The sequence below is a fragment of the Rana temporaria genome, chromosome 1 (genome assembly GCF_905171775.1).
Source record: "Rana temporaria chromosome 1, aRanTem1.1, whole genome shotgun sequence".
NCBI classification, from domain to species: Eukaryota; Metazoa; Chordata; class Amphibia; order Anura; family Ranidae; genus Rana; species Rana temporaria.
The window spans coordinates 22,097,278-22,115,667 of NC_053489.1; the positions used below are offsets into that span (position 1 = coordinate 22,097,278).

The 18,390-nt window shown below is 44.2% G+C and overlaps 1 protein-coding gene across 1 annotated transcript in view; it reads left to right on the forward strand.

The window, feature by feature from the left end:
* Positions 1–272: 272 nt before the first annotated feature.
* LOC120928362 (vomeronasal type-2 receptor 26-like) overlaps positions 273–18,390 on the forward strand; it is a 55,625-nt gene continuing 37,507 nt past the window's right edge. The window contains exons 1-2 of the mRNA XM_040339480.1: positions 273–451; positions 8,905–9,012. Coding sequence (XP_040195414.1) covers positions 273–451; positions 8,905–9,012 — 287 coding nt within the window. The remainder of the gene's footprint in view (positions 452–8,904; positions 9,013–18,390) is intronic.

The window sequence follows — 18,390 nt, forward strand, 5'->3', positions numbered from 1 at the left end:
CTCTGTTCTAAAAGAAAACAAGGGGTTAAGGATACAGATCGCTCTGCTGGTTGCGTAGGCGGTGGGTAGAGTCAGAAGGAAAAACCTGCAAGCTATGTGCAAAAAAGAACCTAAAGGGGAGGAGTCCCCACCCACTGCGTGAGACACGTGAGTGGTTTTGGTGCCAAAGACCACAAGCTGCTAGATCAAGCAAGGAGATCGTGAGCAGTATGTCGCTACCTTCGTGGGCACCATCCATGCCGAGACCTAGAATGCTCTCTATGTCCACCACTATGGGTGCTACTCCATCCGGAGCCCTGCTAACGGATACAGGGATCCGATTGAGGCCACGTGGACGTTTCACCTTGTACACTAGCCAAGATGTGGAGGCTCTGGGCATGCTGTGCCCTGGATGTGAAGGACTGGCCATGCAGTTGCGTCAATTTGCCCGGGAAGTCCACATCAGGAACCGGTAAGACATTTGGGGAAAAAGTATCTGGGACTGTTCGTACAAACAAGCGCAGTTTTCTTTTTTACTACTGTTCGTACCTATTTGCTGGCAGAGGAGAAGAAGTCCTTGTCGAATGTCTGCGGAAACATAGTGAAGGCCACGGCTCAGGAGTTGCTGCGGAGAAAAAGTGAGGTTGCTGCTCCCACATGCAGTTTTTGTGGAGTGGACAGCCATGAACTCCGGGGAGACAACACCCAGGGTGGAGACTCTGGGTGATGACAAAGGGACTTCGCCTGTTAACGGGACTTTACCTAAACCCGCCAAGTCCTTGGCGAAAAAACTTGTATATAGTCCCTTTTCATTCCCTCCAAGAGCTTACATACTATTGATGTTAGGCTAACTGGCCTGTAATTCCCAGGGATGTATTTTGGGCCCTTTTTAAATATTGGTGCAACATTGGCTTTTCTCCAATCAGCTGGTACCATTCCAGTCAGTAGACTGTCAGTAAACATTTGGAACAATGGTCTGGCAATTACTTGACTGAGTTCCCTAAGTACCCTTGGGTTCAAGCCATCTGGTCCCGGTGATTTATTAATGTTAAGTTTCCCAGGTCTAATTTTAATTCTGTCCTCTGTTAATATCTGGTGATGCCTTTCGGGTTGTGCAACGCTCCTGCTACATTCCAGTACTTTGTCAACAATATCTTTCAAGATTACCTAGATCTGTTCGTCATCTAGACCATATTCTGATCTTTTCATCTTCCCTAGACTCCCACTCTGAATCTGTTCCTGTGTATTACCTGGCTTGCCTTTGACTATTCCTGCTGTCTACCTGCATCTGACCCCAGCTTGTCTTGACGATGCACCTGCTTGCTTCTCTGGTCCTTCTGCTGCCCACCTTATACTGACCCGGCCTGTTCCAGTGACCCTTCTGCTTCTGCCTTGTTCCAGTATATCTGTCTGTGTATGACCTGGGCTGTCTGACCCTTTTGAGTTCCAGTCCTGTGGGAAGCTCCTTCTAGTCTGTTCCAGCCTCCAGTCTGCTGACCACCCTGCACAATGCCATCTGTTATTCCGGACTGATCTCCTTGTTGTTGATCCTACCAGGCACTTGTGCTACTCTACACTCCTGCGTCTCCTGTTTACTCTATCAGGGGCCTCGAGTTAGAGGCATAAGAAAGGCCTTCCTTTGCGGTTCAGGCTCATCTACTAGGTACGTGACAACATGTTGGCACTTTATTTGCAAGTATGCACTTTATCTTTGATTGCACTTGTGAATTATATGTTTGTACTGTACTTTAATTCTTTCACATTGACTTATTGATTATTTATGATATTGGAGCAGCACTATATATAAATTGTTTGCATTACTTTTATTTTTTTAGTTTTTTACCTTACACGATAGCAGCAGCCCATTAATTTAAATTATCCTAATTTATCCAGTATTAATTGTACACACCATAGCACAGGTTTTTATAGAATTTAAATACACATGGCAGCATATTCCTCTCACCCCATGAGAACGATTTCCTTAGAAGTTTAAGCCCCAGTATACATGTATACAATTCCCCAGTTTTCCTGGCATAATCATCATACAGCAATAAAAACAAAAGAGAGTAAGGCAGAAAAAAATATTTATAAGACATTTCACAAAGTTGAAGAGTGTAAGATGGTTCTCCCAAATGGATCACTGTCAGTAGGAATGTGCAATATGAAGCCCAGGTTGCATGCCTGTGCAGTATTTCTAGCAAAACATATTGGCATGCTGCGTAGGATGACACCATTGCTATGGTGGAGTTTGTCTTTAGGTCTGCTGGAAGTTTGGATCCTTGGGCAAAGTAAAACCAAATTTTCTTGAAAAAGATACAGGCAAAATTATCTACATCCAAAGGACAGTCAGGAAGGCCAACTTTAGAGAGAGATTTAAAATTAAAAGACATTTCGCAAAGTTGAAGAGTGTAAGATGGTTCTCCCAAATGGATCACTGTCAGTAGGAATGTGCAATATGAAGCCCAGGTTGCATGCCTGTGCAGTATTTCTAGCAAAACATATTGGCATGCTGCGTAGGATGACACCATTGCTATGGTGGAGTTTGTCTTTAGGTCTGCTGGAAGTTTGGATCCTTGGGCAAAGTAAAACCAAATTTTCTTGAAAAAGATACAGGCAAAATTATCTACATCCAAAGGACAGTCAGGAAGGCCAACTTTAGAGAGAGATTTTAAAATGATGAAGTGCAGGGTCTAGATGAAACAGAGAGTCTGCAAAGAAAATCAAGGACCAAGAAATGGTTTCACGTTGGGAATAGGACTCTCTTTGGAGAGATGATCTACAAACTGGACCACTAAATATGATGTCCAGCTTGTACCTGACAGGGCTGCCAAGGTCTATATATGCACTTTGAGAGTAATCACCCCCAACCCATATCCAAGCCTACATGTAAAAACTCAATGACTCAAAGAAAACGACTCCAGTGCTCTAATCCACTCTCCTCAGGCTCCATGCGGCCAAGTGCAGCCTGCCCAGGCTGGAGTGCATGGATTCGGACACAGTAACAGACACAGTATGATCTATAGTAGTGGACCCCACCCGCGCCAGACCCTTGCCGTTTCTAGGTTTATAAGGACAGGTAGTGACAAAGTGGCCATGGTTGCCACAGTATAAGCAGAGTCCCATGAGATCTCCTTCTAGCCTTTTCCCCAGAGGGTAAATGGGTAGCGCCAATTTGCATTGGCACATCCTCCTAGAGAGGTTGACATGGCTCAGGAAATGAAGAAAAGGTGGGCAGCGTACTAGGGGGAAAAGAAACAAACCTCTCTGTATGCCTTTCCCTAAGACCCCTGTCTATACGGATGGCTACTTGCATGGCTTCATTCAATGACTTTGGTTCAGGATAGGGTATTAAGGAGTCTTTGATTGAGTCTTATAAGCCTAACCTGAACTGGGTTCTTAGAGCTGGGTCATTCCACCCTGAGTCAGGTGCCCAGTGGCGGAAATCAGAACAGTATTGTTCAGCGGTGCGTTTATTCAGATGTAATGACCTAGGGTTAGCTTCAGCTGAATGGGCACGGTCAGGATCATCATACAGCAAACCTAAGGCCTTGAAAAAATCTTCAACTGACCCTCTGGCTGGGTCATCTGTGGGGAGACTAAACGCCCAAGACTGGGGACACCCCTGCAACCATGAAATAATCAGGCTGGCCCGCTGTGTTTCAGAACCAGAAGAGTGTGGCTTAAGCATAAAGTATAGCATACAACTATTTTTAAAGTTGGAAAACATATGGGGGTCACCAGAAAAATGGTACGGCGTGCTAACTTTGGGCTCTGGCTTCTGCTTTATTGCTGAAAGTGCGTTTACGTGCAGACAGTTCCTGTACTTGGTGTGTCAGTTTGCAAATTTCCTCAGCAAATAAACGGCCTGCGTAGGATCCATCTTCACAGAATTTTTGTTAAAGGCTTGTGATAATGTCATGAATGTCACCTCTACCCCAACGCAGGTGGTCAGACACTATAGCTAGCTACTGTGTTCTTCACCTATTACCCTTCCCCTTAAGACAAGCAGGCCTACCAGTACTTGGTTTCCCCCAGGACTTATACACAATGCTATTGTCATGATCAGGTGTCGGGCTTGAAGGCCAATTGCTACAGAAGTGGCAGGACAGGCATACAGGCAGTCACTTCTGGCAGATAATACAGGCTCCCCTGAGGTGCGGAGTCTAAGTACTAGCTGGTTTTCCCCAGAGCTCCTTATGGTGGAGATGGATTTAGCTGCAAGCTAGTACGTAGTGTGAGCAACCTGGGGTACAGTAGCGAATGAGCCGACAAGGATGAAACAGCAGCATGGTCAGTAAACAAGCCAAGGGATCAATCACGAGTGGCTGCATGTTGGGATCAGGCAGAAGAGTAGTCCAGGAACAGGCTGAGGGTCAAACATGGGTGGTTGCAGATTGGGATCAGGCAGAAGAGTAGTCCAGGAACAGGCTGAGGGTCAAACATGGGTGGTTGCAGGTACAAATGGCAGCAGAGCAGACAAATCACAAAGCACTGGCTGGGAAGGCAAAATAACCTGGCAATGGGGAAGTGCTGAGACAAGGCTTTTATAGGAAGTTCATGGGAGGAGCAAAGGGTTCAAGGTTCAACAATCAAGACACAAGGCAGAGTATTCCAATGGATCAGGTAGGTTTGTCCAGCAGATCAGACAGGGAGCTGTCCAGCATCCCAGATAGCTCAATGGGAAGAGTTAATGTCAGACACAGGAGAGGTCCCAGGTTCAAGCCCAGGTCCTGACAGCTATAGTGCCCGGCCACCATGCCAAGGAAGATGCAAACTGAGCAAAGCAAACAGATAGAGACTAGCAAAACAGGGCAGATACATGGGAGGCTTGAACATCAACAATGCAGGTATACTGTCTCTATCACAAGCAAGGTATAGAGTGTTTGGTTTGCTTATAACAGGTGACTGACCATATCAATCACCTTGCAGGTGGACACAAACAGGGAGACTGTAATAGCCAACACCTGGATGCTGGAATGATGAGCTGCACATACATAACCATTATCTACAACACCAGCAAACAAACTGAAGCCTGGTCTAGTGGGGAGGGGGGACTGCTTGTCTTTCATTTTTTTGCCAGTGTTCAATCACCTGGAGGTGCCAGCATAACCCTATTTTCATGAATTTGAAGATCATTTGTGTCCCAGGATGTACGATAAATGTCTCTGTTCCAAGCGGAGCAGAATGGGTTAGACATTTGTTCAGGTGTTAATGTTGTTTTTGTCCCATCTGGGAACAATTCCCTTACTTTTCTTGTCTTGGTGAAAACGTTGACTGAAATAAAGAGAAAGGTAATCACTCCTACAGGGAAACAGAGAGCAGTGACAACTCAATCTATAATAGGGTCCAGAATGGTGGCATGTTTTAATGCTTTGCTTGTGAATTGCACACCTCATCCTAATCCTATAAGCAAGGTAATGAATTATGATTAACCACTTAAGGACCGCCTAACGCCGATATATGTCGGCAGAATGGCACGGCTGGGCACAATCACGTACCTGTACGTAATTGTTAAATGCCCAGCCGTGGTGCGCGGGCCTGTGGTGCGCGCCCGCGTCCCGTTCCAAGGCTCCGTGACCGCGGCCGCTGGACCCGGGGACCCGATCGCCGTTGGAGTCCCGCAATCGGTCCCCGGAGCTGAAGAACAAGGAGAGCTGTCTGTAAACACACCTTCCCCGTTCTTCACAGTGGTGCTGTCATTGATCGTCTGTTCCCTGATATAGGGAAAGGTGATCAATGACGTCACACTTCCAGCCTCGCCCCCTACAGTTAGAAACACATATGAGGTCACACTTAACCCCTTCAGCGCCCCCTAGTGGTTTACTCCTAAACTACAATTATCATTTTCACAGTAAACAATGCATTTTTATAGCATTTTTTGCTGTGAAAATGACAATCGTCCCAAAAATGAGTCAAAATTGTCTGAAGTGTCCGCCATAATGTCGCAGTCACGAAAAAAATCGCTGATCGCCGCCATTAGTTGTAAAAAAAAAATTATTAATAAAAATGCAATAAAACTATCCCCTATTTTGTAAACGCTATAAATTTTGCGCAAACCAATCAATAAAAGCTTATTGCAATTTTTTTACCAAAAATATGTAGAAGAATACGTATCGGCCTAAACTGAGGAAAAAAAAACGTGTTTATATATTTTTGGGGATATTTATTATAGCAACAAGTAAAAAATATTGTTTTTTTTTTCAAAATTGTCGCTCTATTTTTGGTTATAGCGCAAAAACTAAAAACCGCAGAGGTGATCAAATACCCCCCCAAAAAAAAGCTCTATTTGTAAGAAAAAAAGGACGCCAACTTTGTTTGGGAGCCATTTTGCACGACCGCGCAATTGTCAGTTAAAGCGACGCAGTGCCGATTCGCAAAAAGGGGCATGGTCCTTTACCTGCATATTGGTCCGGGTCTTAAGTGGTTAAAGGGTAACTTCACTTTTGTGGGGGGGAAAAAATAGCAAATAAAGAAAAATTAATATAGCGCATATAATTGAGACACTCATCTAATTGTGATTGAATGTTATTAAAAATTACCTTTCCTTTTCAATCTGCAGCCGCTGTAATTTTCTGAGAATGTATTTCAATATTGCTACCTGGAATTGTTCTGTACACAGAGGCCGGGATTCACAAAGCACTTACGCCGACGTATCTCGAGGTACGCCACGTAAGTGTAACTATGCACCGTCGTATCTGTGCGCCGTGCCCACAATCTGAGATATGCCTAAAAATAGGCTTCCTACGACCAACGTAACTTGCCTACGCCGTCGTATCGTGGGCGCATATTTACGCTGAGCGCATTTGCCGCTCCCATTGATTTTCTATGCACATATGCAAATGAGGGAGATACGCCGATTCACGAACGTACTTGCGCCCGGCGCATTATATACACAGTTTGCGTAAGTCATACGTCCGGCATAAAGTTATTCCCCATATATGAGGCGCAAGTCATGCTAAGGTATGGACCAGGGAACACAGCCGTCGTATTTTACGTTGTTTACGTAGTACGTGAATAGGGCTGGGCGTAGGTTACGTTCACGTCGTAGGCAGTGATCCGTCATATGTTAGGGAGTAGTTCCGACGTGATTCTGAGCATGCGCACAGGGATACGTCCACGGGACGGTGCATGCGCCGTTCATTTTAAGTACTTGTATGCCACTCGGCCCATCATTTGCATGGGGTCACGCCTCATTAGCATGGCTCACGCCCACTTCCACCTGCGATGGCTTACGCCGAGGGAACCCAGCGCAGTCTGGGAGGCAAGTGCTTTGTGAATTTGTTGCTTGCCTCTCTGCGCTACGTCGGCGTAGCGTATATTAGATACGCTACGCCGGCATAAATATGCGCCCATGTATGTGAATCCGGGCCAGAATGAGCCAATCACACAGGCAGGAAATTATGTTTCTAGGGAGTGATAACTCCCTAGAAACATAATTTCCTGCCTGTGTGATTGGCTCATCAATTTTCCCATAAGTCTGCCTAAGATACAAGTCAGATTTCAGGCGTCCCCTGCAACTAAAATGTCATTTTTGGAGAAGTACTTTCAATGGGAACACGTCTAAAGGGATGCAGGCCCAGCAGATTTCCTCCTTAGTGCTCTGCAGCTGCACACCTGACAGTTAATTATGAAACCCCTCCCATTAGACCCACTCAGATCAGAGGCATAGGCATATCAAAGGGATTTCTTTAGAATAACAAAAGGTAGGAATCTGTAACAAAGATTGGTATAATCATTGCAATGTACAGAGGGCAATGTTTTTTTTTTCTCAACAAAAGTGGAGTTACGCTTTAAGAATATACAGTAAGTAAATTGGTGATGACACTTTTAAACTGCTACAAAGACTGCAGAAATAATCCCCCAATCCTGTACAATGGTGTGTTATTGGGTTCAGTAATTATGTACAAATACAGAGGTCCAATTAGCTTGCCAGACAGAAGCCCTCCTGTTCTCCACTCATTACCTGTATTAACTGCACCTGGTTGAACTTGTTACCTGTATAAAAGACACCTGTCCACACAGTCAATCAAACAGACTCCAACCTCTCCACAATGGCCAAGACCAGAGAGCTGTGTAAGGAAATCAGGGATACAATTGTAGACCTGCACAAGGCTGGGGAGGGCTACAGGACAATAGGAAAGCAGCTTGGTGACAAGGCAACAACTGTTGGCGCAATTATTAGAAAATGGAAGAAGTTCAAGATGACGGTCAATCTCCCTTGGTCTGGGGCTCCTTGCGAGATCTCACCTTGTGGGGCATCAATGATCATGAGGAAGGTGAGGGATCAGCCAAGAACTACACAGCAGGATCTGGTCAAGGACCTGAAGTGAGCTGGGACCACAGTCTCAAAGAAAACCATTAGTAACACACTACGCCGTAATGTATTAAAATCCTGCAGCGCACGCAAATTCCCCCTGCTCAAGCCAGCGTATGTCCAGGCATGTCTGAAGCTTGCCAATGACCATCTGGATGATCCAGAGGAAGAATGAGAAAAGATCATGTGGTCTAATGAGCCAAAAATAGAGCTTTTTGGTCTAAACTCCACTCGCTGTGTTTGGAGGAAGAAGAAGGATGAGTACAACCCCAAGAACACTATCCCAACTGTGAAGCATAGAATTGCAATAGGTTACAGCGCTCAGGGTGTCTGCATACACAATCAATCATACATGGGATATACACAATTTAAAATGTTATATTTAAAGGAAAATAGCACTAAAACTAAAGCTAAAGCCACAACATGTGTTGATGGTCAAACAGTCCAAAAATGGTTGGTCCAATAAATTCCAGTCCATACAGGATACTATAGGGTTTAATGAGGATGACTGACAGGTGCTCAGGGCAGCTCTTCAAAAGCGAAGGCAGCTCAGAATATGCAAGGAAAGAAAACAAAATGTAAAGCGCCCTTAAGTATTCTGTTTTTAATAGTATAACACTTAAAGTATCCAGCACTTACATCATAGTAAACATGGTGAAGCTCGGGAAGCTGGTGCAGTCCTGGCTGGTGATTAATCCAGAATGGAGAGATGAATACAGGTACAGAAACATCTAATCCAGGCTTCTATAGCCGCTCAGAGCCGGGGAGAGCCGACTATGTCCGTGATGGGAGGCAGCGACCAGGCTTTGAGAAAGGAGCGCGCATGTCTGGTCTCCGACTCGCGCATGCTCTGAAACGCGTTGTGGTCCCCCTCTGCCTCCGTCCAGCTGACGTCACACGCCAGTATACAAGACTCCAGCCTGGCCGCTGCCTCCCATCACGGACATAGTTGGCTCTCCCCGGCTCCGAACGGCTATAGAAGCCTGGATTAGATGTTTCTGTGCCTGTATTCATCTCTCCATTCTGGATTGATCACCAGCCAGGACTGCACCAGCTTCCTGAGCTTTACCATGTTTACTATGATATAAGTGCTGGATACATTAAGTGTTATACTATTAAAAACAGAATACTCAGAGGCGCTTTACTTTTTGTTTTCTCAACTGTGAAGCGTGGAGGTGGAAACATCATTCTTTGTGGATGCTTTTCTGCAAAGGGGACAGAATGACTGCACCATATTGAGGGGAGGATGGATGGCACCATGTATCGCAAGATCTTGGTGAAACAACCTCCTTCCCTCAGTAAGTGCATTGAAGATGGGTCATGGCTGGGTCTTCCAGCATGACAAAGACCTGAAACACACAGCCAGGGCAACTAAGGAGTGGCTCTGTAAGAAGCATCTCAAGGTCCTGGAGTGGTCTAGCCAATCTCCAGACCTGAACCCAATAGAAAATCTTTGGAGGGAACTGAAAGTCCATATTGCCCAGCGACAGCCCCAAAACCTGAAGGATCTGGAGAAGCTCTGTATGGAGGAGTGGGCCAATATCCCTGCTGCAGTGTGTGCAAACCTGGTCCAGAACTACAGGAAAAGTATAATCTCTGTAATTGCAAACAAAGGTTTCCGTACCAAATATTAAGTTCTGCTTTTATGATGTATCAAATACTTATGTCATGCAATAAAATTCTAATTAATTACTTAAAAATCATACAATGTGATTTTCTGGATTTTTTGTTTTAGATTCTGTCTCTCACAGTTGAAGAGTACCTATGATAAAAATTACAGACCTCTAAGTAGGCAAACCTGCAAAATTGTCATCGTCCGAATGCATTTTCGTCCGAATTTCGGGTATTTTCGTTTTTGTATTTACAAACGTAAATGAGCGCGCAGAATCCGAAATCCGAAAGATCCAACATAAAAAAATGCTTTATTTTCGTTTTTGTTGCTACAACAGTTCGATATAGATAGGAGATTCGACATGACGCTGACAATAACAATCTGTGTCTATTGAACCTGTGGTCGAATGTGCCTAACCTTAACTCTATTAGTCCAAGTTTATTCTACATAGAGAGGAAAGATTCTACATTATAGAGACAGTGGGCCAGATTCAGGTAGGGGTGCGCAAAACTGCGGCGGCGTAACAAATGACATTAACGTTACGCCTCCGCAAGTTTTACGGGCAAGTGCTTGATTCACAAAGCACTTGCCTGTAAAGTTGCGGCGGCGTAGCGTAAAAGGGGCCGGCGTAAGCGTGCGTAATTAAAATTATCCCGTAGGGGGCGTGGATCATTTAAATTAGGCGCGTTCCCGCGCCGAATGTACTGCGCATGCGCTGTCCCTAAAATTTCCCGACGTGCATTGCGGTAATTGACAACACAAGGACGTCATTGGTATCAACGTGAACTTAAATGGCGTCCAGCGCCATTCACGGACGACTTACGCAAACAACGTAAAATGTTCAAATCGCGACGCGGGAACGACGTCCATACTTAACATTGGCTGTGCCTCCTAATAGCAGGAGCAGCCTTACGACGAAAACGACGTACGCAAACGACGTAAAAAACTACCGCCGGGCGCACGTACGTTCGTGAATCAGTAAGTATGTAATTTGCATACTCTACGCTGACATCTATGGGAGCGCCACCTAGCGGCCAGCGGCAGAATGCACCCTAAGATACGACGGCATAAGAGACTTATGCCAGTCGTATCTTAGGCTAAAGTCGGCGTATCTAGCTTTCTGAATACAGAAAGTAGATACGCCGGCGCTACTTAGCAATTACGCTGTGTATCTATGGATACGCAGGCGTAATTGCTCTCTGAATCTACCCCAGTGTTGGGGTAGACCATTGGACATGACTGATGAAGATTCGACGAAGCAGCAAAAAACATACAAACGTCAAATCTGTCATTGAAGGCTTATGGTGTCTGTCGAAAGTTCTAAGAAGATTTGGCAAGCAGCTAAAGTGAATTTGAATGTTGGTTGACTAGTAGTAATAATTTATAAATATAATTATTACTAGTGTCATACAACATTTGAATTCTTCTATAGCTTGTTGACGGAACATTCGACCGTAAATTACGTTGTACAGTTTAGCTGCTGCGTCAAATCTTCTTAGAACTTTCGAACAGACACCATGACCCTTCAACGACAGATTTGACCTTAATTAATTCGGATTTTCGGACGAATGCATTTTTAATAAAAACTAAATTAATAAATTTTTCGGACGAAAACTAAATTCCGAAACAAATTATTTCAGTGTGCACATGTCTAGTATGAAATAATTGTTCTCCCCACTGTATATTTTCCCTGGCAGATTGAGTTTTGGGCCCAAAAACGGATTTTGAGTGACTCATTCAGCCCTATTGGACATTCACTTTCCATCCTTTGATGTAATAGTATTTTACCAGACAGAAATATAATCTGTAAGAAAGTATATCTTGAAAAGCAATAATTATATGTAACTACTGAAAGTGTACTGGATAGAAAATAAAAGAATACTGATATAGATGTTATATTTTCAGAGTGATGTTACTATTCTTCCGTTCTTTGTTCTGTAGTGTAAATCGGTGTCAGTCGATGTGTATAAAGCTCCGGTGATTTTGTCTCTTCCTGGGCAGATCTGCCGGTGACTGAGAAGATCTGCTGTGTGCCATGAATCGACCTACAATGTTCTGTGTCTGTTACCTGCTGATCCTTATCCTTTCCATCACATACTATGGAGTAATGTTGACCCGGAGCTCAACACCTGGTTGTAGTTTTCATACGTTAAAGCTAATGTTTGAGTATGAATATTACCAGGAGGGAGATGTCATTATCGGAGGATTGGTCTCTGCTCACCATTTCGTACGATATCTGGAAGATGGTTATTATAGAGGTAGATTTTTTATTTCAGATGATTCACCTATACTCTTTAACTTTTGTGACTGGTAAGTCTCTTTTTGTCATCTTTGGTCTCTCTGTGTGACTCAACAAAGAAAAAATATAAAGTTTGGTTTTCTCTAATATGTTATGAAAATGTACAAATGTATATTCTGATCATTTACTGTATATATCCTCATTATTAAATGTGTTACCAAAAATACATTTGACATATAGGGGTTTCATCATACTTTGTCTTTCACTCATGGTGGGGTTTCTGATAAGTAGTCATGTCATGTACCTAATAATGGGTCCTGCAGATTGAAAATCCAGATGGCCTCGTCTCTGACAGGAGAGAGGGAGGGAGATGTGCTCTCATTCAATAGCTTGTGTGTATGATCTCCTACTATTAAGGTCGTAGAAGGGGGGGGGGGAGAAATTGGACTTTAAATGAGGCACAGACCAGTGCCTCCATCCCTGGTACAGATACGTAAAAAAAGGAAAGTTGGGACTTTAAATGAAGCAATTTAAAATGCGGAGGTAAGAGTAGATAACAAATAATTTATTAGTAATAAAATAGTTGTAGACCAATATATTCATGTGTGTGTGTGTATATATATATATATATATATATATATATATATATATATATATATATTTGAATTTCACAAGGTATAATGATGTATAAAAGAGTACCGTATTTGCCGGCATATAAGACAACTGGGTGTATAAGACGACCCCCTAATTTTCCAGGAAAAATTTTGGTTTTGGGATATACTTTCAATATAAGACTACCCCCTTCCTACTAGTCTTTCTGGAAGCTGAGGGGTAGCCAGAACCGCTGACAGAAACGGGCTTTTTTCAAATCTCACTGTGCCATTACATTACATTCCTCACTGTGCCATCACTTGCCCCCACTGTGCCATCACTTGCCCCCACTGTGCCATCACTTGCCCTCACTGTGCCATCACTTGCCCACAATGTGCCATCACTTGCCCCCACTGTGCCATCACTTTCCCCCACTGTGCCATCACTTTCCCCCACTGTGCCATCACTTTCCCCCACTGTGCCATCACTTTCCCCCACTGTGCCATCACTTGCCTACACTGTGCCATCACTTTCCCCCACTGTGCCAACAGTGCCTAAAATAAATGTTTTGCTGATTTGTTTCCAGGCCGGTAACAGTCTCCGTGCTGCGAGCATCCATGATTTGAAAGCCGCACCTTCTTCTCAGCGTGTCCTGTGATAGGCGGAAACACAAATTTTCCCAGCAGAGCCTCTGTTCTGTGTTCCGCCTATCACGGACGTCCTCTCGTCCGAGGATGAGAAGGCATCTGTGATAGGAGGAACACAGAACAGAGGCGCTGCTGGGAAGATTTGTGTTCCGCCTATCACAGGACAGTCTGAGGAGAAGGAGCGGCTTTTAAATCATGGACGCTCGCAGCACGGAGACTGTCACCGGCGTATAAGATGACCCCCGACTTTGGAAGCATCCAGAAAGTCGTCTTATACGCCGGAAAATATGGTACATGTAAATACAAGCATAACCCATAATCATATTAGATACATAATTGTTGATATAATCATACAAGAATGACCGGTAAAATGGCCTACAAGTGCCAAGGCGGCATGCCTACTATTAAGGTCTGGTCACAATAAAGGGTACTCACAGAATAGAGGTAAATTATTCTGGTGAAATGTTAAGGAAACATTTATAAACCAGTGAATATAAAAGTTCATTAAACATTCACTACAGAGCTCCAGGTTGCATGGATTTGAAATAATAATGTCTGATTCACCACCAATGAAAGACTGGCAAAAGTCACAAGCAGTGCATTATAAACATTCTCCTTAGGGTTGTTTCCTCACATTCATCATCTGCTTAACACCAGTAAATATTCAATGATCATATGTTTCTTCCCTAGTGGAAGCAAATTTTAAGGTGCTATCGAGGTGGTATTTAGTTCCAGCGAAAATTAGCAAAAATGTACCCCGACGCTTCACCCCTTTGCTTCAGAGGATGCGGGCGGGAGGGAACCATGTTCCATGTCTGGTGGTCCTGTCCCAAAGTCCAACGCTTTTGGATCAACATTTTTACATTGATCTACTCAGTGACTGGACAGAATGGGCCAGATTCACAAAAGAGATACGACGGCGTATCTCCTGATACGCCGTCGTATCTCTGAGATACGATTGTCGTATCTATGCGCCTGATTCATAGAATCAGGTTACGCATAGATAGCCCTAAGATCCGACAGGTGTAAGTGACTTACACCGTCGGATCTTAGGCTGCAATTCTAGGCTGGCCGCTAGGTGGCAATTCCATTGCGGTCGGCGTAGAATATGCAAATGACTAGTTACGCCGATTCACGAACGTCCGCTTTGCCCGTCGATGTCAATTTACGTCGTTTCCGTAGAGATACGTCGCGTAAAACTAAAGCTGCCCTCTAGGTGGTCTAGCCAATGTTAAGTATGGCCGTCGTTCCCGTGTTGAAATTTCCCGTCGTTTGCGTAAGTCGTCCGTGAATGGCGCTGGACGCCATTTACGTTAACGTCGAAACCAATGACGTCCTTGCGACGTCATTTAGCGCAATGCACGTCGGGTAATTTTAGGGACGGAGCATGCGCAGTACGTTTGGTGCGGGAACGCGCCTAATTTAAATGGTCCCCGCACCATTTGAATTAGGCGGGCTTGCGCCGGGCGGATTTACGCTACCCCGCCGCAAGTTTACAGGCAAGTGCTTTGTGAATCAAGCACTTACGCTGTAAACTTGCGGCGGTGTAACGTAAATGGGATACGTTACGTCGCCGCAGCGTAGCCCGATTCTATGTGAATCTGGCCCTATATACCTAAAAATCCTAGGACGGCGCTATTTGCAGACCAACTGGACCCCTAGACACCTTCGAACTCTTATCTTTTTTATTTTTTTCAGCAGCAAAAATTGCAATAGCACGAGCATGGACAACTCCAGTGATCAGTCTTGCTGTAGTAAAGAGTAAACTTTCTTGGATCATGGTCAATGAAAAATTGACCAGCATCCTTAAAGATAAACAAACAAGATTCAACAGGGTGTGGTCCCCTTGAATTAAATATCTCCAAGCTCCATGATCTCTAAATCTGGATATTGGGGAGATTTGGACCGTGAGACATGACTCCTACTTTGATATATTAACCTTAAAGGGGTTAATGTTTTCCTCTTAAATTAAAGTCTGACAGTAGCTGATAAAGTAAAAAGTAATGTTTTGCATTATAACTAGTTTGATACCTGTTGAAATCGAGCTGTTTTATTCACCTCCAGCACTCCTGAATCATTATTCTCACTGACTTCCTGGTTTGCGGTGCGCATTCATTCTTGCTACATCACAGCCTAATGGGAACTACAGTTCGCATTAGGCTTAGCCTCCATGCCTGTGAGGGATAAGAGAGCCTCTTCACGCAGGGCTGTAGTCATAGGGAGGGGGTGAGCACATTCTCCTTTCCACCATGCAAAACGGCTCAGATGCTGGTGGAAAGCAAGAAGAGGAGTGACAGGAAATGGCATTTTCAAACCTGGATCACTGTATTTTGGAGGTCAAAAGGAAAAACGACGTAAGTGATATTTAAATGCTCTAACTTACAGCAATCAATTGATCTAATAAAAAACAAACCTTTAGTGTTCCTTTAAGGCCTCGTACAGACGGACGGACGCCGGACCGTTTTCAGCGGACATGCCTGCCCGGAGATTTCTGTCTGATGGTTGTACACACCATCAGACAGAAATCCGCGAGTACACGATCCACGGTGACGTGGCCGCGCCGTCGCCGCGACGATTACGAGGCGACTTTCGCGGCCCTGGAAGGTCAATGCTTCCACGCATGCGTCAAATCACTTCGATGCATGCGAGGGATGGCGGCCGATCGGACATGTCCGGTGAGTCTGTACAGACGGCCGAACATGTCTGATGGACAGGCTAAGAAACATTAGTCCGCCGGAAAACGGTCGGCTGGACAAATGTCCGCTGGAAACCTGTCCGGTCGGCCGTACACACGACCGAACATGTCTGCTGAAACTGGTCCACGGACCAGTTTCAGCAGACATGTTCGGTCGTGTGTACGGGGCCTAATACTTCTCCTTTATATCTCCTTATCTACTTGCTTATTTTGATTAATTTTATTGTGATCTATTTCCTCTTCGGGATGTATAAACCTTTCTGTATTGGAATGGTATTTGTATCTCAACAAATATTTTTTGTTTTTCAACTTTTGAATAAAAATATATTGAATTGATCATATGTTTCTCTACATCTCCTGTTCTTTCCCATACTGGGGGGTCTACTTATCATACTCTGTTTCACTTTTCAAAATTCTAAATCTCCCTTTTTCTTATATAATCTGAACACTCATTGTTTTCATATCGTTGCTCCACTTGAAGTCACCTGATCATAGCACAATAGCACTTTATTTGTTTATATTAATATTTTACCCTTTCTGCTTATTGTTATTCAACAATACTTTAATTTCACATAGGTTTATATGGTATTTAGTGTGGGAGTGCAACACCATCTTTTGATTTTCATTTGATGTCATAGACTGTTGTAACTATGATATGAAAAACATTATTTGTTGTTACTATGACCCTGGAATTTCTTATTCCCCTCTGACTCCGTTTGTATATCCTTATGCCTCTTACACACTATCTGAATTTCCGATGGAAAAAGTCATTTTTTCATTGGATATTCCAACCGTGTGTATGCCCCATCGGACTTGTTCCATCAGAAATTTCGACAGAGTTAGAAAGAGAACATGTTCTCTTTTTCTCAGACGGCAAAAATTTACTGTGTTTCCCCGAAAATAAGACCGGGTCTTATACAATTTTTTGGTGCAAAAAATACACTAGGGAATTTTTTTCAGGGGATGCCTTATAACGTCCCCTGTCTTCTCCCCCTGTCAGGTCAGGAGTCAGTATTTTGACATTTTAATACCCCCCAAAAAAAAACATCTTAGTTGAAATCCTTATACAATTCTGTGGTCTGTTTTATAGGGGGATTGTGCTGGTGTCAGGTGCAGTGTGTCTCAATTTGTGGCAGTTTTATAAAAATACCTTTTTGTACAGGGGGCTCATGTGATCTTCCTCTGCTCTTCTCCGCTCGGAGATCCCAGGTGACGTCAGCCCACTCCGAGAACTGCAGAGGGAGGGGCCGCAGACGTCAGCCGGGAGAAGAAGAGAAGAAAGGAAGAGCCGCGATCCCGCTGACGTCAGCACGCTTTGACAACTGCAGAGGGAGGGGCCGCAGACGTCAGCCAGGAGAAGAAGAGAAGAAAGGAAGAGCCACGATCCCGCTGACGTCAGCACGCTTTGACAACTGCAGAGGGAGGGGCCGCAGACGTCAGCCGAGAGAAGAAGAGAAGAAAGGAAGAGCCGCGATCCCGCTGACGTCAGCCCGCTCCGAGAACTGCAGAGGGAGGGGCCACAGACATCAGCCGGGAGGAGCAGAGAAGAGAGGAAGAGCCGCCATCCCAGCTGATGTCAGCCCGCTCCAAGCACTAAAGAGGGAGGGGCCATCAGCTGGGTGGAGAAGGAGAGGAGACAATCTTTGATTATATCTGGCTTCTATAAATGGGGTATTTTACATGGTGCTTTTGCAGTGGGATACACACTGGACCTGTGATCTCTTTCCAAAACGGATTACAGCCTTTTTCATTAACTTTACTAGGGCTTATTTTTGGGGTAGGGCTTATATTGCAGCCCTACCTGATAAACAAGATAGGTCTTATTATCGGGGTAGGGCTTATTTTAGGGGAAACATGGTATATCGGAAATTGCTTCTCTCTCTGAAATGCAAATTTTCTCATATTTGATAGAAAACGCAAAAAAAAAAAAACAATACATTAAAAATGTTCATATGCAAATATATTTCATATTTTTAATTTAAAGTTTCTTAAGCAGGCTGGTCAGGTACAACTACTTTTAATTATGTTTAATTTATTTTTTTGATGAGAAAAGGGTGCTGTTTGGAAGTAACGCATGATTAGGGATGAGCTTCGTGTTCGAGTCGAACTCATGTTCGAGTCGAACATCATATGTTCGTCGAAATACGAACGTTATGGGCCGTTCGCGCCAAATTCGAGTGGCGTGTCACGGCCCATAATTCACTGCGGCATCGCATTGCATTGCTGGCTTATGATTAGCCAAGCATGCACTATGACCCACATGCTTGGCCAATCACAGCTTGCAAAAAACGGAGAGCCATAATTGGCCAAAGC